We start from the raw sequence: 23,695 nt of genomic DNA on the forward strand, positions 1-23,695 counted from the left end.
CCAAGGGAATCTGGAGGGCCTACTAGGATCAAAATCTTCAACAGCTATAAAGCAATTATTATTTATTATTAAAGGAACCAGCTATTATTGGAAGTCTTATCTTTTTTCCCCAAACTGAAACCTTGGCCCAAGTATTGTGCAGAATTGAGGTGCGTCTCTATGTTGGAAAGAATGTTTTGAAATAAAGCAGACCAAATTTCTAAGGTTCTTTACTCATTAGACCCAGAGTCACAGCTAATGCTTTTCTTTGGTTAGAAACATGAATGCCTAAAGTTGAAAGCAAGGCATGGAGGCTGATGTTAAACTACTGACTAAAGCTTCAGGTTTTTTTTCTCTCAGGTTTACTTCTAATAATATTGGGTGATTATTTTCCATCAAGCTGGAATAATATTACTACGTAGAACAAACTCTAATGGCATGTGGATTATCTACTAATTGTAGACAGAGATGTTTAAAATCTTTGTTTTAAAGAGTAAAAATGTCTCAATCTAATATGTCTCCAAATTATTCTAAATATTTAGTTAACAGTTTCAATAATAATGAAATATTCACCTGCAATACTATCCTTTGTTTTCTCTACAGAAAAGACCATGGGGTGCATTAAGAGCAAGGAAGATAAAACTCTTACCATGAAATATAGAACTGAGAATACTCCGGAGACAATTACCTCCCATGCCAGCAATTATGGATCCGATTCAACCCAAGCTAATAAGTCACCTGCAGTAAAAGTATCATCGGTTAATTTTAATAGCCATTCCATGACTCCTTTTGGTGGGTCATCTGGTATGACACCTTTCGGAGGAGCATCTTCTTCATTTTCTCCAGTGCCATGTCCATATCCTAGTAGTCTAACAGGTAAGCATAGTCAGATAGTTACCATTAGATACAAAAAAAACCTTCAGTAGTACTGAAGCAAGAGTTGTACGTGATTTAGTCTAAAATGTGTTATGTTATTAAAAAAATGTGTAAGTTTGTACAAAGGTCAAGCAGTACTAGAGAAAAGCTTGATTTGCTGCAAACAGGAATGAGTATCCTGTGCTCCAAGCAATGTGCAAAAGATGATTAAAAAATAAATACATAAATTGTACAAAACAATTTTCTGCACCAACAGTTGTACTGATGGTTGACTTCTCTTTAGTACATTTATCAACTTCCCAGGTTTTATGTAAGACTGATGCTTAGTTACTTACATGAAAGATTCTTCAGGATTATCCATGAATTCATACAGGTTTTACATTGGTGCAAACTTGAAAATTCATAGAATTTAAAGTTTTTCAGCAGAACCATGTCCTCTGTGAATATCATGCATGTCTGGGTGTAGATTCCATTAATGATAATCGCCACTAAGATGAAACCAATGATTCCTTTAATTATAAGGGGGAAAAACCAAGGTCACTTGACCATCTAAAGAACCTCAGTTATGAATAATTTTCATGATGTCAGAATTTGGCTGCCAAGGTTAACAGCAGAAACAACATTCTGCAAAAACTATGCAGAACAACTTGGGGAGCTTCAGCTCCAACTCTTCGATGCGCAGCCCTTGGGCTTTGCTACTCTGTAGCGGAATATTGCGCACCTGTATGGATAAACAGCCCACATACAAGACTTGTCGATGTTCAACTTAACCATACGATGAGATTAATTACTGGCTGGGTCATGGCTGCCTGTACTGAACTTTCTTCCTCCAGCTGTGCCGGTGTGGCTGTGCACCAATGAGTCAGTAGATATGGCTATATAATTAATCCCACTTAAACTCTTCTTTCCCTGCTGTGTTTACCTTATGAACCTTTTTTTTGCTATTTTGATTTATGGTGTTCGTATGGCACCTGATGTAATAACTCACTTCAGCACAGAGCACTTTGTTGTGACAGCATGAAGCTGATGGTCTCCAGACGCTCTCACAGGGTGAATTAGAGGAAATTGAGGACCAGCCCCTAGAGTTGGAAATGACTAGCACGCGAGAGAGCAAGCTCTGGTGGTCTCGGCGTTTCGGCGAAAGGGCAGAGGGAAATAAAAAATGGAGGACACCAATGGCCTCTCCCAAGGGGAAGAAAAGAAAGACGGCACAGTGTTCACCAAACAGTAAGGAAGATAGAATCAATATACAAAAACAACAGAAAATTGACGGTTTCTGTCAGCCTATACCATCTGCAGTGGGTCATGCATCCTCTCCACTTCTCCTGCCGGATAGCTGCGAGGCTTTGGCATTGTTTGGGGATTCTTCCCTGGAGTGGGATCTGTGGGCGCAGGCCGAGGAGAGCCAGTTGAGAAGCCAGTTGACAGGCTCGCTAATCCCTCCGCGTAATTGGATGACAAATGACTCAGCGGTTTTAAGTGAGTCAGCTCCAAGCCAGGATAAGGGACTAGAGTTGGAGTTTGACAATCATAGTGGATCAGCTTTAGGGCTTGAAAACCAGCTAAGTGATAGCATAAAGGATTTCATCAGCCGGCACAGCATGCTCACTTCTCAGACAGTCTGGGCCATTTTTGTCCAGTTTGCAGAGGTGCGTTTAAAGTTGGACTCTGTGATCAATCTTGTTGTTGCGGTACAGATGGAAAAGCCGCAGGTAATTTCAACTGGTTGCCAGACAGAACGACCTGGTCAGATATCATCAATGGTGCGAACGAGGGAAGGAGTAAGTAGACAGCATATTGGCTGTAATGGCGGGAAAAAAGATGGTGACCTGGATGGGCCTGAAATCCCACGGCACAGGTGTGTGGGGGGAAGCAGGCGATTGTTGAAGGAGCAGATTGTATTGAACATATATAATTCTGAGACAAATGCGGGTAGATGGACTTCAAAAAGACGGATAGTGACCTCCTTGTCACAGCTTACTCGGAGTAACAAGGGGGCAATAGATCTGGTAGCATATGAATATCTTCCACAATGTGATAATTATTCCAGAATTCTTCTTAAGTTCAAACAACAGCTCTTTCCAAGTCTGCTCACGCGAATGAGAGGATTCTTGGCTTTTTACCAGATTTTACCAACCCGAGTTTTTTCTAGTAGTGAAGTCACCCCATTGATCCAGAGAGCCCCTAGGGAGAGTGGTGCAGCGCATGGGACATCTGACTTGAAAAGTAAACGAAATAGGGAAAGTAAGTTAACTGAAACAGGGAGGAGATCTAGCATTACAAAGGAAACGTTGGCTGAGGTTTTGGTTCCAGCTACTGTGAAATTTCCTTCAATTGGCTTAATGCAAGATGAGATATTTGACTCTGCCTGCTTAGAAACTTTTTCTTTACTTTCATTAACGGAGCAGCAAGAAGTACTTAAAAAACTTAAAGAGACGAGGAAGTTGCTGAAGCAGACCATTTCCTCTGCCACCCCTTTGGTGCCAATGGTTCTGTCCCCATTACGTCATGACGCAGTTCCGGAGAGTCAGCAGCTTATAAGTTCGGGAAGCCGCATATCTGCGTCTATACAGCATAAAGTGCCAGAGACAGCAGACCTGACAGTGCAAAGTGCTGTGGGACGAACACCGGAGATGGAAGGTACCCAGGAAGGAATCTCCCACTCCTCCTCAGTGGCAAAAATGATACCAAGAAACGACGTAAGCGCAGAGCCTCAAGTAAAATCATTTATTGTGGAGGCAGAGATTAATAGAACTTATGGATCTGCAAGCCTAAAAGCAACAGGCAAAGAAATGATGCCTAAACAGTCTTCTATGGAGCTCAGGCAATTAAATGGGTGTGTGAGCGTAAACTGGGGAGGACGGGTGGAAGAGATTATTCAAGAAGCCTGACTAGGAAACAATCACTTCCTCTCATGGAATGTGGCAGGATGGAGAGGGAGTTGGTGTACAGATGATTGTATTAAATTTTTAAACAGGTATTATGTAATTGCCTTGCAGGAGACCTGGGTTAGTGGTGATGAGGCCCCAATTGAGCTCTCTGGGTTTAATATTTGGCAGCTGCCAGCAAAGAGGGTAGCTATAAAAGGAAGAGCTTTAGGAGGGTTGTGCATTTTGGTAAAAGCCGAATTAGGTTGGAAGGGAAATGAGATATGCTCGTGTGCCAGCCCTTTATTTTTTCAAGCAATCCATTTGGCATATGGAGGGAAGTCAATGGTATTTATAAATGTGTATGTCAATCCAGCAATGGGCGATCTGTGGGAGGCACTAGAAGTAAAGATATTAGATATACGTAAAAAAATTATAAAAATACCTTTAATTTTGGCAAGAGACTTTAATGCCCGTGTGGGTCCTTCATTGGAGCCTTTTGTTGAAAATGGTACAATTCCAGATGGTTATTTACATAACCAACAATTATGGGACTCCCAAGATAGGAAAAAGAATAACGATGGGGGGAAATTTCTAACAATGGTATACAACTGTAACCTTCAAATAGTAGGCCAGTACACAGAGGTTAGAAGGTACCCCATAACCTTTTTTGGTCCCAAGGCATGTAGCTCTATTGATTACTTCTGTGTTTCTCACAGTTTAGTGGCAGGGGCTACTTCGGTCTTGACGTCACCAAGGCCAGAAAGTGATCATCTTTCGATTGAGATGTCCCTGGCACTCCCCTCTGATTTAAGGAAAAGGAACCAAATAATTCAACAAATAGGCTTCAACTTGGATATAGCCCAGGAGAGAAGGTTAACATGGAAGAGGGTTGATGGGAAAGCAGTGACAGAATTTATGAATTCATCACGAATGGAAGCCCTAGCGCATATATGTTCAAATAGTACGGGTGAACAAGAGCTTATAGTATATTTTGTGGAAATATGTCAGAAATTGAAGCATTTTTTCATGACTACTAAGTCAATGGGCCAGTTTGATTCTAGTTACTCAACATGGTTTGATAAAGACTGCAAGGAAGGGAAAAAACAACTTAGGAAATCACTGAGGAGATACTTAATGAGCCCGAATATGGAATTACAGAAGAAGTATATTATCATGAGGCAGAAATATAAACAGCTACTGAAGAGGAAAAAGGCTTCTTATATTGACGACTTATCGGCTGGCTTAGAACAGGCGGCAAAGCTGGCCTCACCCACACTCTTCTGGTTGGGGGTCTCAAAAATTATTAAAGATAGAAAACCAATAAGTGACCCAAATATTACTGCAGAAAGTTGGGAGAGGCATTTGGTCACTCCAGCAGTTGCAGAAAGCTCTGATGAAGTGATATCCTCTCTGAGCTTGATACAGGGATATGAAGCCTTACCCCAGTGGGCAGAAGTGTCAATCACAGAGGTGAGGCATTTAATTTCTTCCTTGAAGACAAACAAAGCTCCAGGACAGGATGTGCTCCCGGCATCGCTATTTAAAGAAAACATAGCCTTTTAGGCACCTGTCCTGGCGGGTCTCCTTACTTTTATTAATAGAACAGGGCAAATTCCTGCCAGTTGGCATACATCAATTATTGTTCCATTACATAAAAAAGGCTCTAGAGACAATCCGGATAATTTCTGGTTAATTAGTCTAATTGATATTTCAGCAAAAATTTATGCTAAGTATTTGCTTCATAAATTAGAAGACTGGATAAAGAGAAACAACATTCTAGCTGAAGAACAGTCTGGCTTCAGGAGCGGAAGATCTACAATGGACAACTGTTTTGTGTTGGACCATCTAATAACAAAGTTTAAGTTTTGGAAAAAACCATTGTACGTGGCATTTATAGACCTGAAGGCAGCCTTCATGGATTACTGCCTTGTCGTGGCGAAGGGGCTTGCGTAATTCAATGAAGCTATGAGCTATGCCGTGCAGGGCCACCCAAGACGGACAGGTCATAGCAGAGAGTTCTGACAAAACGTGATCCACTGGAGAAGGAAATGGCAACCCACTCCAGTATCTTTGCCATGAAAACCCTATGGACAGTACCAAAAGGCAAAACGATATGACGCTGGAAGATGAGCCCCTCAGGTCGGAAGGCGTCCAATATGCTACTGAGGAAGAGCAGAGGGCTAGTACTAGTAGCGCCAGAAAGAATGAAGCGACTGGGCCAAAGCCGAAAGGATGCTCAGCTGTGGATGTGTCTGGTGGTGAAAGGAAAGTCCGATGCTGTAAAGATTTTTTCTCCATAGGAACCTGGAATGTAAGATCCATGAATCAAGGCAAGCTGGACGTGGTCAAACAAGAGATGACAAGACTGAACATCGACATCTTAGGTATCAGCGAACTAAAATGGACAGGAATGGGTGAATTTAATTCAGATGATCATCAGGTATACTACTGCGGGCAAGAATACCTCAGAAGAAATGGAGTAGCCTTCATAGTCAATAAAAGAGTAGGAAAAGCAATACTGGGATACAATCCTCAAAATGACAGAATGATCTCAGTTCGAATCCAAGGCAAACCATTCAATATCACAGTAGTCCAAGTCTATGCCCCAACCACCGGTGCTGAAGAGGATGAAATTGACCGGTTCTATGAAGCCCTACAGCACCTTATAGAACTAACACCAAAAAATGATGTCCTTATCATCATGGGGGATTGGAATGCTAAAGTAGGAAGCCAAAAGATAACCGGAATAACAGGCAAGTTTGGCCTTGGAGTACAAAATGAAGCAGGGCACAGGCTGATAGAATTTTGTCAAGAGAATACGATGGTCATAGCAAACACTCTTCTTCAACAACCCAAGAGACGGCTCTACACATGGACATCACCAGACGGTCAACACAGAAATCAGATTGACTATATGCTCTGCAGCCAAAGATGGAGAAGCTCTATACAGTCAGTAAAAACAAGACCAGGAGCTGACTGTGGCTCAGACCATGAGCTTCTTGTTGCAAAGTTTAGGCTTAAACTGAAGAAAGTAGGGAAAAGCACTAGGCCAGTCAGGTATGAATTAAATCATATCCCTGTTGAATATACAGTAGAGGTGACAAATAGATTTAAGGAATTAGATCTGATAGACAGAGTGCCTGAAGAACTATGGACAGAGGTTCGCAACATTGTACAAGAGGTAGCAACCAAAACCATCCCAAAGAAAAAGAAATGCAAAAAAGCAAAATGGCTGTCTGAGGAAGCTTTGCAAATAGCTGAGGAAAGGAGGGAAGCGAAAGGCAAAGGAGAAAAAGAAAGATACACCCAATTGAATGCAGAATTCCAGAGAATAGCTAGAAGAGATAAGAATGCCTTCTTAAATGAACAGTGCAAAGAAATGGAAGAAAACAATAGAATAGGGAGGACCAGAGATCTTTTCAAGAAAATTGGAGAGATGAAGGGAACGTTCAATGCAAAAATGGGCATGATAAAGGACCAAAATGGCAGGGACCTAACAGAGGCAGAAGAGATTAAGAAGAGATGGCAAAATTACACAGAAGAACTATACAAGAATGAGCTTAACGTCCCTGATAATCACAATGAGGTGGTCACTGACCTTGAGCCAGACATCCTAGAATGTGAAGTGAAGTGGGCCTTAGAAAAGCTGAGCAACAACAAAGCTAGTGGAGGTGACAGTATTCCAGCTGAGCTATTCAAAATCTTAAAAGACGATGCAGTAAAAGTGCTACACTCAATTTGCCAGCAAATTTGGAAAACTCAACAGTGGCCACAGGATTGGAAAAGATCAGTTTACATTCCAATTCCAAAGAAAGGCAGTGCCAAAGAATGTTCAAACTATCGCACCATTGCACTCATTTCTCATGCTAGTAAAGTTATGCTTAAAATCCTACAAGCTAGACTCCAGCAGTATGTGGATCGAGAACTACCAGAAGTACAGGCAGGATTTCGAAGAGGCAAAGGAACTAGAGATCAAATTGCCAACATACGCTGGATCATGGAGAAAGCTAGAGAGTTCCAGAAAAACATCTACTTCTGCTTCATTGACTATGCTAAAGCCTTTGATTGTGTGGATCATAACAAACTGTGGCAAGTCCTTAAAGAGATGGGAGTACCAGACCATCTTATTTGTCTCTTGAGAAACCTATATGCGGGCCAAGAAGCAACAGTGAGAACTGGACACGGAACCACTGATTGGTTCAAAATTGGGAAAGGAGTCCGGCAAGGCTGTATACTGTCACCTTGCCTATTTAACTTATATGCAGAGCACATCATGAGAAAGGCAGGGCTAGATGAATCAAAAGTTGGAATTAAGATTGCTGGAAGAAATATCAACAACCTAAGATATGCAGATGATACCACTCTAATGGCAGAAAGTGAAGAGGAACTGAAGAGTCTCTTGTTGCGAGTGAAGAAGGAGAGTGCAAAAGTTGGGTTGAAACTTAACATTAAGAAAACCAAGATCATGGCATCCGGCCCTCTCAATTCCTGGCAAATAGATGGGGAAGAAATGGAGGTAGTGACAGATTTTATTTTCCTGGGCTCCAAGATCACTGCAGATGGGTACTGTAGTCAAGAAATTAAAAGACGCTTGCTCCTCGGGAGGAAAGCCATGGCAAATCTAGACAGCACACTAAAAAGCAGAGACATCACCCTGTCAACAAAAGTGCGTATAGTCAAGGCTATGGTCTTCCCAGTTGCAATGTATGGCAGTGAAAGTTGGACCATACGAAAGGCTGAGCGCCAAAGAATTGAGGCCTTTGAACTCTGGTCCTGGAGAAGACTCTTGCGAGTCCCTTGGACTGCAAGGCGATCAAACCGGTCAGTCCTAGAGGAGATCAACCCTGACTGCTCTTTAGAAGGCCAGATCCTGAAGCTAAAACTGAAATACTTTGGCCACCTAATGAGAAGGAAGGACTCACTGGAGAAGAGCCTAATGCTGGGAAAGATTGAGGGCAAGAGAAGAAAGGGACGACAGAGAATGAGATGGCTGGATGGAGTTACTGAAGCAGTAGGCATGAGCTTAAATGGACTCCAGAAGATGGTAGAGGACAGGAAAGCCTGGAGGAACATTGTCCATAGGGTCGCGATGGGTCGGATACGACTTCGCAACTAACAACAACAAGGCAGCCTTTGATACAATTGATTGATCAATTCTATGGGATAAATTAGAGGCCATTGGAATAGAAAAGAAACTGCTATATTTAATTAGATTGTTATAAATGGAAATGCAATTCCAATTAAGAAGGGCATAAGACAAGGTTGCATTTTAGTCCCAACACTTTTCAATTTATATTTAAACAATTTTCCAAAATGTCTGGAAGACTTATCACTTCATGGGCCTAGTATAGGAACAAGACAGGTAAATTGCTTGTTATATGCCAATAATATAATTTTGCTGTTGGCCTCACAGTTGGGGCTACGAAGGTCACTAGGAAGGTAGGCAGCATATTGTATAAAAAATCGTTTGACAATTAACATAGAGAAATCAAAGGTAATGATATTATCAGGCAACAAAAGATGAGGAGATGGGTTTTAAATGGCAGAATAGAACAAGTTCAGTCATTTACCTATTTAGGGCTAGTATTCCAGACAAATGGTAAATGGCATAAGCATGTAAAAGCCGGAGCTCAGAAGGCCGTGGCTCGGATGGCCCAATTAAACAAACTTATTTTAGAGAAAACTCCATCTTCATTAACCCCAGTGCTAAAGGTCTTTCAAGCGAAAATTGAACCAATACTTACCTATGGGGCAGAAATATGGGGATCAGTTAAGCTGCCTGGGCAGGAAATTCCTCAAAATAAGTTCTTGAGGAGAATTTTGGCAGTGTCCCCTGGAACCCCAGCATGCGTAGTAAGGGCAGAAACGGGAGTCCATGCGATCGGCACTAGGGCCATGCTGAAGACCGTTTATTATTGGCTAAGAATATCTGAGATGGAGGAAGGGAGGTTACCTAAGCTAGCGCTAATGGATCAGATTGTTTCGAGTAACAAACATAATTGGTTATCAAGAGTTTTGAAGCGGGTATTTAGCTTTGGTATTCTGTTAAATTGGCAGCAGTATGATCATAGGCAGATTCGATTTTGGATTGCACAGAGATTTAAAGACATAAGTGCACAATCGGACAATGCACAGGTGACAGTAGGAAAAGTTTGCCCCTGGTTATCGGCTAATAAACACATTTTTAAAATAGAAAAATATTTAACCTTGCCTTTATCTCCCATCATAAGATTTTTTACCAAATTGAGATTGGACCAACTTCAAACAAACATGCTTTGGGGCAGATATAGGGGGATTCCTGTAAGTGAAAGAATCTGTTTATGTGGGACAGGGGACGTTCATGTCCCATGTAATTTTTGATTGCCCCCTGTATTCAGATTTGAGGGAACATCAGTAGGGCAGGATCTTTTATACTTGTACCCCTCTGTCTAAAGAGCGCTTCTTGCATCATTGCCTGTTAGGCTCTAATTTGCAGTTGGTGAAATGGATTGCCAAATATGCTGTAAAGTTGACGGAAATAAGAACAAAGTTGGTGCAGCAGAGTGTGGTAGATTGTAGGAAAGATCACTTGATTTAAAAATGTGATTTTAAAAGTAGTTTTAAGACTGTTTGGGACAGACGCAGGGGTGACATTGTAATATAATTTTAAGCATATTTAGCCTGTATCTTAAATCATTGTATTCTATCCTGATTTTATTTCGATTGTATTTTGTTTCAGTTTCATTTTAAATTGTATTTTATCCAGTTTTATTTGAATTGTTTTTATCAAGTTTTAGTGATATTTTGTTTTTGGAACGTGGCAATTTGATATGGCCCAAGGGCTAATCAATAAATAAAGATGATGATTAATTACTGGGTGCATAAAATCTACACCTATTCACTGGCTATCAGTTCTTAGCCATATACCCCCCCCCCGCACTTAACGACGACAAGAAGCTCTCATTCGGGAGTGTAGTAAGGTCCTGCTAAACTCCTCCCTACCCATTCATGGTTATACCTCTGTTCTCTTAAGATGCCGATTAAAGTCAAGAAATCCACCACTCCTCACAGTGCTTAAGCTGCTGGACGAACATCAGAGCACCACACAAAAGTGGATGGAAGCATGGAATAGCTATACCTCCCAAGATATTTTCGAGCATACTAATCCTAATAATATACCTCCAGGGTTCAATTTACCCCGACACATATGGGTGATATACAATAGAATTAGAACGACTCATGGGGTGTGTGCCGACTCTTTGTATAAATGGGGAAAGACATCTTCAGCGCAATGTGATTGCAGGGCTCCCTGACAGACTATCCAACATATAGTGAGGGGATGCACTAATAGAAAATACCCAGGAGATTTTAAGGACTTCCTCTGTGTAACAATGGTAGCTACTGACTGGATTTCCGAACTCGACATCAAACTCTGAAATGTTATTTCTGTTTTCCTCTTAGGTTTTATTACTGCTTTTTAAAAATTGTTTTAACTGTTTTAACTTGTAAATATGAAATGTTTTTAATATTGTGTGTAACCAGCCATACACTAAATAAATAATGATGTCCTATGTGATTCAAAGTGATGGTTGGTTAGCCACCTTGTTATCTTGAGCAGGGGATGATATTCATACATAAGACATAAGAATGGGTCACTCTACTACACAGGTGTCAAACTCGCCATGTTGTGACATATTGCGACTCTTTTTGCATTGCCAGCAATGGGGTGGGTGCAGCTTCAGTATGATGAAACCAGCCCGTGGGCTGGCAGTTTGACACCCCTGCTCTACTAAATGTTGCAGCTCTCCAAGCCCAAAAGTTAAAGGATAGCATTGAATAAAATATGTAATGTTGAGGCAATTTTTCAACATACCTTTGGCACAGAAGTATTGTGATGAAAGACTGATGATTTTGCCATCACTCGCTGTTATATCCAGCAGGTATTGCATTTTTAATCAGTTTTTTTACAAAACACTTTATTCACAGAAGTTCCACACGTTTGAATGGAAAAGTCAAAAACAAGTGTTCACACCTTTAAAATACCTCAGGTTTTTATTTGTAAATAAAAGCCTAGTGTATTTTATCATTTTATTTTGTCATGCTTGTATTTTGTAACACAACATAATTTTCAGTAATATAGATAACTGAAATTTATTTATTTCATCTTAAAATCATCGAAAGTCATTTAAAAAATGTTAACAATAATCTTAAAATTTCCCTATTTTGAGTTGCATTCTTTGATTTAGTCTGCAGCTAATTTATTTTATACAAATGTGTGTAAGAAATCATTTTTTTCCAAAAATGTACAAATATTGATAGACTTGATTATTTCTAGATCAGAGGCCCCCAACCTTTTGAGCACCAGGGACCGGTTCTGTGGAGTAAGATTTTTACGTGGACCAGAGGGGGCGTGGCGTGGTTTTGCTTGTATCCAGCAGATGGGGCTTCACTTGTTTGCGCAGCCCGGTTGCTGCTATGCCACAGCCTGATTGTACAAAAAAAAATATGCATGGATTAAACATGCTAGTTACTGAGGAAAAAATCTGAAAATGAAACATTTTGGTACCTAATAATCATGATTTATGTCATAATGAAGCCAGCATGCAGTAAACTAATCTCAAGCATGGAATAGAATGCAGGGAGCTCAGTGTTCTAGATCTCTTCAGACTTGAATTTATGAACATCTCTTGTAACAGCCTAATATGCATTTGTGCTCAAGGAATTACCTCATAATTTGAGAAACCTCTATCAGCCTCTAATTAATCTTTTTACTAAACTGCAAAGCTTCCGAAAACTTTTCTGTGGCAAACTTCCCAACATCACCACTATTCCGCACACACGCCAAACAACACACACACATACTCTCACACATTATATTTGGACCCTACATTAGCTGGTTTGGAATTTTGCTATGGTAGCAGTAATAAGAAGTCCATTTACAGAAATGATCATCTATAATCGACGTAAGTGTTTAGAAAAAAATAAATATGGTGAAATGTTTTGCTTTTTGCAAACCCAAACACTAAAAATACTTTTAAGGAAAAGTCAAATTAGATAATTAACTCTTTCCATATGAATGTCTTGGTTTAAGTGCAGCCAAAAAGATTCCTAAATGGGAATGTTTGTAGTGTATGTTGAATTTCTAATAATTCAGAACCCGGTTTTCCATCAGTCCTTAGGGATGGAAATGCTATGAGTTATTCCATCTCTTTCAATTAATGGAAGTACACTCCCTCAGGTCTGCTTTGCTGCATGGGGAAGTTCCTGGGAGGGGTGAATGAAGGATGCCATGCTTGTACACCAAGCATAAATTCTAGCAAGGTCATCCTCAGCATGAAGATCATCCCAGCAACCCAGCTAAAGCAAACAGGCACCTATATTGGACAGCAGCAATACAGTATAGGAAGATGCCTGAGGTAGATGATCATTTTAGTATCAAGAGCAAAAGCATCAATTCATATTGCATTGAGAAAGCAGTAGTAAACTATTCCTTTTATTTTTCCAAGTAAATCAGAAGGGTGGGCAAGATAAAGTGATTGTTGATTACAGTGCCAGAAGATGGGTCTCCCAAGTCAGGTGGCATGCTACTGAGGAAGAATTGAGAATCTTTCATAGTACTAATGTTGTCTAAAATATGCCAAATTCTTCACGAGATCTAGTTGCTAGGACCCAGTGTGGTGGAGTGGTTAACATGCTGGCCTAGAAACCAAGAGATGTTAAGTTCTAGTCCTGCTTTAGGCTGGGTGACTTTGGGCCAGTTACACACACTCAGCCCAACTCACCTCACAGGATTGTTGTGAGATTAAGAGGAAGAAAGATCATTATGTATGTTCGCTGCTTTGACTTTCCTATAAAGTAATTCAAAGTGATTTCCAACCTTTTTACTAAATTTGAAAAACACTGCTGTATATCTTTCTGGTTAACATATAGCAGTTTGGAGGGTCTACGATAAGCAGGGCTTTTTTTGTCATAGAACGCTCAGAACGGAGTTCCGGCACCTTTTTTGGATGGAACCTTGTAGGGTAGGCAAGGCAGGTTGTATGACATGTGTGAGTTCCGGCACCTTTTTCTTTTACAAAAAAAGCACTGACGATAAGAATGTGAACATATCCCAGTATCCTATTCATATGTTTTCTACAAACATACAGAGAAAGGCAGTCTCAAAACTTTAACGTGAAAAGCAACTTTTGTAGTTTGAAATTCTTTTAACCATGAAAATATTAAATAAGTTTTTCTTAGTAATATTAATGTATTTAATCAAATGAATAGATTGCCTCAACTGAGGTTGTAGACTTAGGCCATTATGAAATCAATAAATGAGTTCAGGCAATGTTTTTACTTTATAACTATAAACATTGCTCACTTTTTAGTAAGAATATCTATTTTCTTCAAAATAAAATTGGTGAAATGCTTTTGTATAGTATTTGTGTAATCTGATTTGTATGTATTTCCTTTGTCTAGGAAAAAATATTAATGCCATATTTTTGGGTTTTCCTAAGGGGGAGTTACTGTTTTTGTGGCTTTGTACGATTATGAAGCAAGAACTAGAGATGATCTTTCATTCAAGAAGGGGGAACGCTTTCAGATAATCAATAATACGTAAGTATTGAGTTAACATGGACTTAATTACACACTGTTAGCCATTCACATTCCTCTACCTATGTTAATAGTATTATTGCTGATAGGGAAAAGTCTTCAGTCGTGAGAGAATAAGAGAGTAAGAAAAATGACCCTATAAGGAGGAGGAGGAGGAGGAGGAAGAAGAAGAGATATAACAAAATTGGACTTGCAAGATTCTATGATTATAGCCAATCTCAATAAAATAAAATAGTTTTAGCCTTTCAGTGGAGTTGTTTTTTCCCCTCTCATATACCTAATATGGCTGATATCAATCTTACAAGTTTTATTGTGTTGTATCTGTTCTATCTTCTTATAATTCAGTGAATTAGAGAAATGTCTATATGAGCTGCTGTCTCGACATTCTGGTCTTTAAAAATGTTTTACTCTTGTTGCTTTAGCAAAAGAGTTTGCATATCTCTATCAAAGTCGTCATCTTTCTACAGAACAGATCAGTCTAGAAACTATAATGGTAAATTGGATTATACCATATGCTTTTAATATAATGTTTTTATCTTTTATTTCTAAGACAAGTATATACAGGTTGATCTGGACTTATTATCACAATCAACCCCAAAATTGACAGCTGTTAAGTGAATTTTTCCCAATTTTATAACCTTTCTTGTCACAATTGTTAAGTGAATTGCTGCAGTTGTTAAGTTAATAACAGAGCTGTTAAGTGAATCTGGCTTTCTCATTGACTTTGCTTGCCAGAAGATTGCAAAAAGGTGATCACATGATCCCGGGATGTCATCATAAATACGTGGCAGTTGTCAAATGTCCAAATTTTGATCACATGACCATGGGGATGTTGCAATGATCATGAGTGTGAAAAACTGTTGTAAGTCCCTTTTTCAGTGCTCTTGTAACTTCAAACTAAACAAATGACATGCAACCAAATACATGCAACCATAAATGTACTTTTTATATGGCAATTTGCAATAAGGCACTTTCAGAAGTAGATTTAATTAATTAATACCAATTCATTTAAATTTTAGTAGCAGAGATTCCAGTATATTAAAGATGAAACTGTATTCTCTGAATATGATCATTTTTCATCTCATTAAGAGAATGTTATTTTTGCAGTTATTCTTCTGTAAAATGTCCATTTTTATTGACAATAGTAAGATTTGAAGAAGATTAAAAGTTTTGAGAATTTTTTTAAAATCCCTGTTTATTTTGGTCACCGTGGTATAAAAAAATGATGAAACTCTAGAAAGAGTGCAGAGAAGAGCAACAAAAATGATTAGGGTACTGGAGGCTAAAACATATGAAGAGCAGTTTCAGGAATTGGGTATGTCTAGCCTGGTGAAAAGAAGGACTAGAGGTGACATGATAGCAGTGTTCCAATATTTGAAGGACTGCCACAAAGAAGAGGAGGTAAATTATTCTCCAAAGCACTCTTAGGCAGAACTAGAAGCAACAGATGGAAACTAATCAAGAAGAGAACCTACCTAAAACTAAGGAGAAATCTCCTGACAATTAGAACAGTTAATCATTGGAACGACTTGCCTCCAGAAGTTGTAGGTGCTCTAACACTGGAATTTTTAAAAAGAGATTGAACAACCATTTGTCTGAAATGGTATAGGGCTTCCTATTTAAGCAAGGGATTGGACACTAGACAATCTCCAAAATCCCTTCCAACTGTGTTATTTTGTTTTTTATTTATCACATATTTATTAGAGGATAAAACAAATGTTTCTTCCTACTGCATGGTATTTCCCTATATAGGAAAAAAAACATCATTTATACTAAGATCTAGCTAGTGTGTTATTTCGTAGATGTAAATAGACAGCTAAGATGATGATGTATCAGTTCACAGTATTTCATAATTGAAAATGATTTTATTATTGTTCACTTTAATTACATTTTTTCCTGTCCTCCCTTCCCCCTAGGGAAGGAGATTGGTGGGAAGCAAGATCTATTGCCACAGGAAAGAGTGGCTACATTCCTAGCAATTATGTGGCTCCTGCAGATTCCATACAAGCAGAAGAGTAAGACTTTATAATGTCCTTAATCATTTTTATCTGTAATAATTCTGTGGCGTTCAGTAGAATTTAATTACTGAGAAGACGTATTAGATACAAGAGGCCTTCGCTTACAGCATTTGCATGAATTAAAATTAATCTCTTAAAATATGTTTTATATAGAGGAGACTGACTTTCTTAAAAAGTATTTTTAGATTATTTTTAGAATAAATGATTCAATTTCACATGTGTTATTATGAGCTGATGCAGGTACAATTATTGACACTTCACAATCTCTTCTTTTTTTAAAAAAATATGTTACGTTTTATCAATGGGAATAAAATACAAAACAGAAAAAAATTGGGGAAAAAACATACATCCAACAGTGACAATAACAACAAAAAAGTGTGTACAAAAAAGAAAAAAAGAACCAACATCCAACATTAAATATAAAAAAATCCATGCTAGCGCAATGCTGGAAAAAAATTAAACCTGATAAATTCTCCTCTCCTTACATAATAGGTCTACAAATAGTTATAAACTTTGTCATTCTTATTTAACAAGAAAAAGATATAGATCCACATTTCAGATGACAAGGTCTCACCTCCTCATCATAGAGACTTCACAGTCTATTCTGATGGAACCGATTTCTGTTAAAGACATTCCAAATCTGTATTGTGTGTGTATGGTGTGCATAAGATGGACAACCTCTAAAGCTTGGTATACTTTTTGCAAAGATGTAAATATAATCTATGAACATCAGCATACTGGCTAGTTAGTCCTTACATTGAAACAAGCTCACCTTAAATCTTCTGGCTAGTTTCTGAGCTTAGAAATACATGGAATTTCTGAGCATATTGTTAAAGTTCCCTTGACCCAGAATTGCTGATAAACTTTGCAAGTTTCTTTCTCACTTGTCCTTGCATGCAGGAAAACCTAAAGTGGGAGTATTGTCCTCATGGGAATAATGGTTATAGTTATGTTTGGAATCCAGATGTCACCCACCTAGGATCCCTCAGAGCTTCAGCTCCAATGCATTATTAGCCAATACAATAGGAAACAAAAGAAAGTGGGGGAGAGACACGCTTCTATTTTCTCTGCAGAAGAAGAAAGAAAAAAAAACCACTAACACTTAAGCCTGTTTTAAATTTGTTTATAGTTCCATATAACAACAACAGAGAGAGAAGAGGAGAGAGGAGAGAGTCACTTTGGTCTAGTGCAGAGGTCCCCCAACCTTTTGGGCACCAGGGACTGGTTCTGTGGAGAAAGTTTTTTCTGCGGACTGGAGAGTGTGTGGTTTTGTGTGCTGCCTGCATTCCACGGATGGGGCTTTGCTTGTTTGTGCGGACCGGTTGCTGGCATGCTGCGGCCCAGTACAGTCCACGGACTGACGGTTGGGGACCTCTGGTCTAGTGGTTAAGGTACCAATCTACAAAGCAAAAGACCATGAGTTCAAGTCCTTCCTTAGCCATGAAAGCTAGCTCGGCAACCTTGGGATAATCACTCTTTCTCAGCCCAACCCACCTCACAGGGTTGAAAGCTAGCTCGGCAACCTTGGGATAATCACTCTTTCTCAGCCCAACCTACCTCACAGGGTTGTTGTTGTGGGGAAAATAGGAGGAGGAAGGTATGTTGGGTATATTTGCTGCCTTGAATTATTTGTAAAGATAATAAAGGCAGGAAAAAGATAGACAGATAAATCTCCTTTGTAACTCAGCAGGTTTGGCTATGCAGCTTTCTTTTATTGCTTGCTTATATGGCATTATTGTCACTGAAAAGTGATTTAGTACCTCCCTCTGACACAATGCCTAACATGTTTGGTAATTTTAAAAAATTAACAAAACCGCATTTAAAGCAGAAAGCATACAGGAACAACAAAATGACAAACAATATTTTCTGGTTTCACCTGTACCGGTAATTGCTTTAGTCCAGCTGACTTGTTTTTCTTCAAAAGTTTAAACTAGTATTCTGGAATATTTGATTTTGAAACTCTCCATGTATTTAAAATTAGTTTGTTACTGAATCTTGAATGGAAGGAATGAAACGTGGTCTTGTTTTTTTGTGGGGGTTTTTTTGGAATAAAAGTTCTAGATCAGGGGTGTCAAACTCAATTTCATTGAGGGCCACATCAGCATTGCGGTTGCCCTCAGGGGGCTGGCTGGGTGTGGGCAGGGTGGGCATGGCCTACTGGGTGGGCGTGGCCAGCTCTACATCATTTATGTCAAGGGTGCCTATGGGGGCTTGGGCAGGAGTGGGACAGATCTGAGGGTCTCTGGCAGAAGGAGATGGGACCAGGGAAGTGCCAAGGCATGGTCCACCGGAGGAGCCTCACTGTTCCTCTCAGGCCATGGGGGGGGAACTGGATGGTGGCACGGAGGTCAAATGCCTAGCCCAGCCCTCAAGCACCCACGGCACTAAGCCCAGCCCCACTTCCCCAAGGGGGTGCCCAGCTCCATTTACCTCCTTCTCAAGGCTGCTGCTGCTGTGCTTGCTCTCCTTAGCCAGGTTGCTCATGATGGGTACGAGGGCAAAATCAAGAGGGAGGCCCATTCCCTCTCCATGTGAGGAGACCTGGCTTTGTATCCAAAGCTTCCTTAGCAATAGGGAGACCCCCTAGCATAGGCCAGGAGGAGGGGGCAAGGGGATGGTGAAAGGGCAGCAGGGCAGGACTAAGGTAGGACTTCCCTCAGACCTTCCCTCTCCTTCCTTCCTTCCTTCCTTCCTTCCAAAGAACAGAGTGGTGGGAAAATATTTGAGATGAGGGAGGGAGAAAAGCAAGCAAGAAACACAGCTGGGGAAGTGTCATCCTTCGTGAGGAATGAAGAAATGCACCATTGCCTGGAAATGGCCAGCACATGGCCCTCGCCTACTTCACATATCCGGCTTGGTGGGCTCTATGGGAGGGGATGCCATGACCAGCGTGAGAGTTGATGTTACCTGCGCAATGCTGCCCAGCCCCTAGCCTGCCTGGTTTTGGCAGGTAGCGGGGTGCTCTACTCACAGTGCCAAGAGGCTGAGCCGGGTGGCATGAATCTGAAGAGAAGCACAATGCTGCCCAACCCCTAGCCTGCCCGAAGTAGGCAGGGCCATGTGCTGGCCACTTCCAGACAATAGTGCATTTTTTCATTCTTCACAAAGGGTGATAACCTCCCCACCGTGCGCCCGGGGGCAGTGCCAATGCGGCAGGGGCCGTTCCCTCACTGTTTCCAGATGGCCTTGTGGAGCTAAGACTGAATGTATTTCAGCATAGATGACCACCACGAACTTGTACATTGGCTCCTGGCCAGCCTGGGCTGGGGCCAAGACAGCGGGGACCGTTCCCTTACTGTTTCCAGGATGGTTTCGCAGGCCAGATGAAACCACTTCACGGGCCGCATCTGGCCCCCGGGCCTTGTGTTTGACATGTCTGTTCTAGATCATATCTTGGCTTATGTATTTGTGATCATATCACATTTAAAAACAACTTTGATTTCTTTTTTTATACAAGTTTTATTGAATTTTTAATATTTACATATACATGTATTTGTGAAGCAATATGGTGGTTGTGTAGTCAAAATAACAAATAACAAGTTGTAAATAGTTCAGGTTACATCAACAGGGATTCCCTCTCTGATTCCCTTAGTTATCACATAATCAAAATAGTCAAGTTAATACACTTCTAGTTGTAACCTAGTCAATTAACAAAATTTTCAATATATTTTCACTAATACATATCAATTTCCTGTTTTTAAGTTTTATCTAATTGCAATAGAATATTCTAGAATAGCCTATAGTATACAAAAGAAAGCTTAATTTTTGGGTAACCCACAATTCCCTATTTCAATAAAGAATAATTCTCTTATCTACAAAACTTACATTGTTCGTTACAAAACATTCTTATGTTTTACCATTAAAGTCTAGTTTTCATCTTAACAAATCACCAATTATTAGAAGTATATTTTTATCTTAACTGTTCAACAATTATTAAAATACTATCTTTTATATATAAAATTCTAGATTCTATAATATAGTTCAAAAGTAACAACTAATATATTCTATAAGTCATCTTAACCGTACATCAATTGTTAAAATACTGTCTTTTGATATATCATTCCAAATTCTATAATATAGTTCAGAATTATATTCTAAGAGCTTACTTTTGTTTTCCCTTACAAATCTAAAAGCTAAATGTAGAATCAGTTATATTTTTTAGAGATTCCCCTTAATCCATTGAAAGATATTTTTATACTGTATCTTTAGGAATCCCAAAAAAGAAACAAGTTCAGTTTTTTAAATCTAATTCTTGCCTTCCTTTTGTGCCAATCAGGCTTCCCTCTTGGCATCTTTAAATTCTCAAATGTATCTTCCTTTCTTCCTATAGCCCTTATTTGAATCCAGGGAACGTATCCAAATGTCAATTTTGCAAGGAAAATGTCCCCTTTGTAGCCATTGTAGTTTTGCTTTGATAGTTCAGTTTTTGATGATTGATGTAATATAGTTGTCATTAGATCAGTCAAGTCTTTTTGTTCTTCCAATTCTATCTGGGTTAGGTAGAAAGTAGTAGCTGTTGTTGTGGTTGTCATTTGATTAGTTGAATTCTCAATATGGTGTATTTGAAGGCCTTTAGTGTCTTCACTCTTAGTATTGCTTTCTTCAAGTGCTGTTGCTTTTTGAGTTGTAAGTTTTGTAGTTGCCATTAAAGTTTGTACTTTAAGGTTTTCTGTAGGTTGCTTTTGTTGTTCTTTGAAATCTCCTATTTTAGTGTTAGTTTCCACTTCTTCTATTTGGTTTTGGGTTATCTTTTCCTCATTTAAAGTCAGAATTTGATTTGGTGGTTTTGAGTTGTCAGATTTTTCTTGCAGTTTGGCTTTGATTTGTTCTGTCATTGCCCAAATCGTGTCCAGTATCAGTTTATAGTCAAGTGGTGGGATATATTCATCCATTTCGTTATTGTTTGCAGCTAAATCTTCCATGGAGGCTATTTTGATAAGAATCAAGGATTATCCACCTCCAAAAGAGTTGTTTTCAGTGCCAGGTGTTCCCACACTTATTTAAGAATAATGTCAAGGACAAAACAACTTTGATTTCTAATCTATTTTAAAAGTACAGAGATGAAATTATATGGAAAGACCCTGTTATAATGAATATTCTGCAGTCTCATCTTTGTAATGTAATATTGTTCCATTGCTATGTTAATCTAATATTACAACTAAATATTTTCTTGAACATATTTCTCTTTGAACTTTTTAGATGGTATTTTGGTAAAATGGGCAGGAAAGATGCAGAAAGATTACTTTTAAATCCTGGGAATCAGCGTGGTATCTTTTTAGTCCGAGAGAGTGAAACTACAAAAGGTATCTGTCTTTAACTTTAGAACTGAATAAAATAAAATTATAATGAATTTATAGTTGTTTATAAGTGTGTTTACAGAAGCAAATATTAAATTGTTTTTGCTAGGTGCTTATTCCCTTTCTATACGTGACTGGGATGAGATTAGAGGTGATAATGTGAAACACTACAAAATTAGAAAACTTGACAATGGTGGATATTATATAACAACAAGAGCACAATTTGAATCTTTACAAAAGCTGGTCAAACACTACACAGGTAGGTTCTAAATGCTACAGCTGATTCTAGATGTAAATCATAGCCTGATCAATATATTTCTGAAATATATGACTGCATACATGACTGCATAAGAAATATTTCTCTGATTGCTAGATCATGCTGATGGCCTGTGTCATAAATTAACAACTGTGTGTCCAACTGTGAAACCTCAGACACAGGGTTTAGCAAAGGACGCCTGGGAAATCCCTAGAGAATCCTTGCGGCTAGAAGTTAAGTTGGGCCAAGGATGCTTTGGTGAAGTTTGGATGGGTAAGTGTTATATGAGGAGAACCATATATCATTAAATCTAAGGGTTATGTGCATAATAGGTTAGTTCCAGACCTTACTAACTCCAAATTTTAAAAAAGGATCTTAGATTACTGAAATGGAAAACATCTTTATAATACTTAGAGAATCACTTTAAATCATTATAGACAATACTGGACTTTCCAGACTTATTTCATAGACTAAAGGCGCTGGAAAATTGTTCAACATTTTTAAAAATTGGTTATTTTAAACATACCTGACCCAGCTGCAATATTTATATTACACTGAAAGTCTTTGTATTGTAACTGATAGTATAATGCGTTTATTACATAGGTACATGGAACGGAACAACAAAAGTTGCAATCAAAACTCTAAAACCTGGTACAATGATGCCAGAAGCTTTCTTACAAGAAGCTCAGATCATGAAGAAATTAAGGCATGATAAACTTGTTCCACTTTATGCTGTGGTGTCTGAGGAGCCTATCTACATTGTCACTGAATTCATGACAAAAGGTACATTTTACCTCTATATTGAAATCAAATAGGAAAGCAAGAGTATTGTATGAATTTACTATGGAATTATTAGGGCAGAATAGACAGAAAAGTATTTTATCATGATAGATTCCTAGAAGTGTCTGCCAGGACTTTCACTGCAGATTTTATTTTATTTATTTTTATTTTATTTTAATTCCATTTATATATTTTTTTTATTTTTATTTTAATCCCATTTATATCCCGCCCTTCTCCGAAGACTCAGGGCGGCTTACAATCTAAGCACAAATCAAATGTGCTTAGCAATAGCCTTCATTCTATGTATATGCCTGCTTATTAGGGCTTTCGCCCCCCCCCCAAGCGGCATTATTACAAAGTCAGCTTATTGCCCCCAACAATCTGGGTCCTCATTTTACCTACCTCGGAAGGATGGAAGGCTGAGTCAACCTTGAGCCTGGTGGGACTCGAACCTGCACTAATTGCAGGCAGCTGGTGTTACTTAAGGAGGCATTTTGGTTCTTTCCCACTGAAACAGGTAAGTTAGAGTTAGACAACAGTGTTGTGGGCTGCATCAAGGAAGTTTAGTTATGGCACCAGGTTTCTTTCTTTCGTTTTTATTGGGGGTGGGGTTGTTTCATTTTTGTATAATATTGGTTTTATCTAATTGTTGTGAGACACCCAGAATTATGGTTCTAAGATGGGTGGCAATCAGGGTTTTTTTTAATTAAATAAGTAAATAAATAAATTTGCCCCCTTTTAAAAAAGACAAAACTATCATTTCATATTATTTTTTTCTTAATAACGTTGCTGGCAGTCAGCAGGAAACATATTCAGGAAACATTTGCCAGGTGTATATAAAAGGCATTAATATTTGCAAGAATCAGATAGTTACATGAATTAATATTTAAATTATGTGAAATAAAAATATTTGCTTATTTTTATTTTTTCTTAGTATTATTCTCATATTAAGAGTCGTATAAGAATATTATTTCCCAGTACTTCTTATGAAGATCAGAATGTTTTGTTTGGGATTGTAGAATTTCTTATATGAATAAAAGGATA

General features: G+C 38.9%; 1 protein-coding gene across 2 annotated transcripts in view; it reads left to right on the forward strand.

The window, feature by feature from the left end:
* Positions 1 to 23,695, forward strand: part of YES1 (YES proto-oncogene 1, Src family tyrosine kinase) — a 76,469-nt gene that overhangs the window by 37,970 nt on the left and 14,804 nt on the right. For both annotated transcript variants that reach the window (XM_081322994.1, XM_081322995.1), the window contains 7 exons: positions 583 to 855; positions 14,204 to 14,303; positions 16,217 to 16,315; positions 21,518 to 21,621; positions 21,725 to 21,874; positions 21,989 to 22,144; positions 22,475 to 22,654. In XM_081322994.1, the coding sequence (XP_081179120.1) occupies positions 591 to 855; positions 14,204 to 14,303; positions 16,217 to 16,315; positions 21,518 to 21,621; positions 21,725 to 21,874; positions 21,989 to 22,144; positions 22,475 to 22,654 (1,054 nt within the window). In that variant the 5' untranslated portion in view covers positions 583 to 590. The remainder of the gene's footprint in view (positions 1 to 582; positions 856 to 14,203; positions 14,304 to 16,216; positions 16,316 to 21,517; positions 21,622 to 21,724; positions 21,875 to 21,988; positions 22,145 to 22,474; positions 22,655 to 23,695) is intronic.

The sequence above is a fragment of the Vipera berus genome (assembly GCF_964194415.1).
Source record: "Vipera berus genome assembly, chromosome: 3".
Classification (NCBI taxonomy): domain Eukaryota; kingdom Metazoa; phylum Chordata; class Lepidosauria; order Squamata; family Viperidae; genus Vipera; species Vipera berus.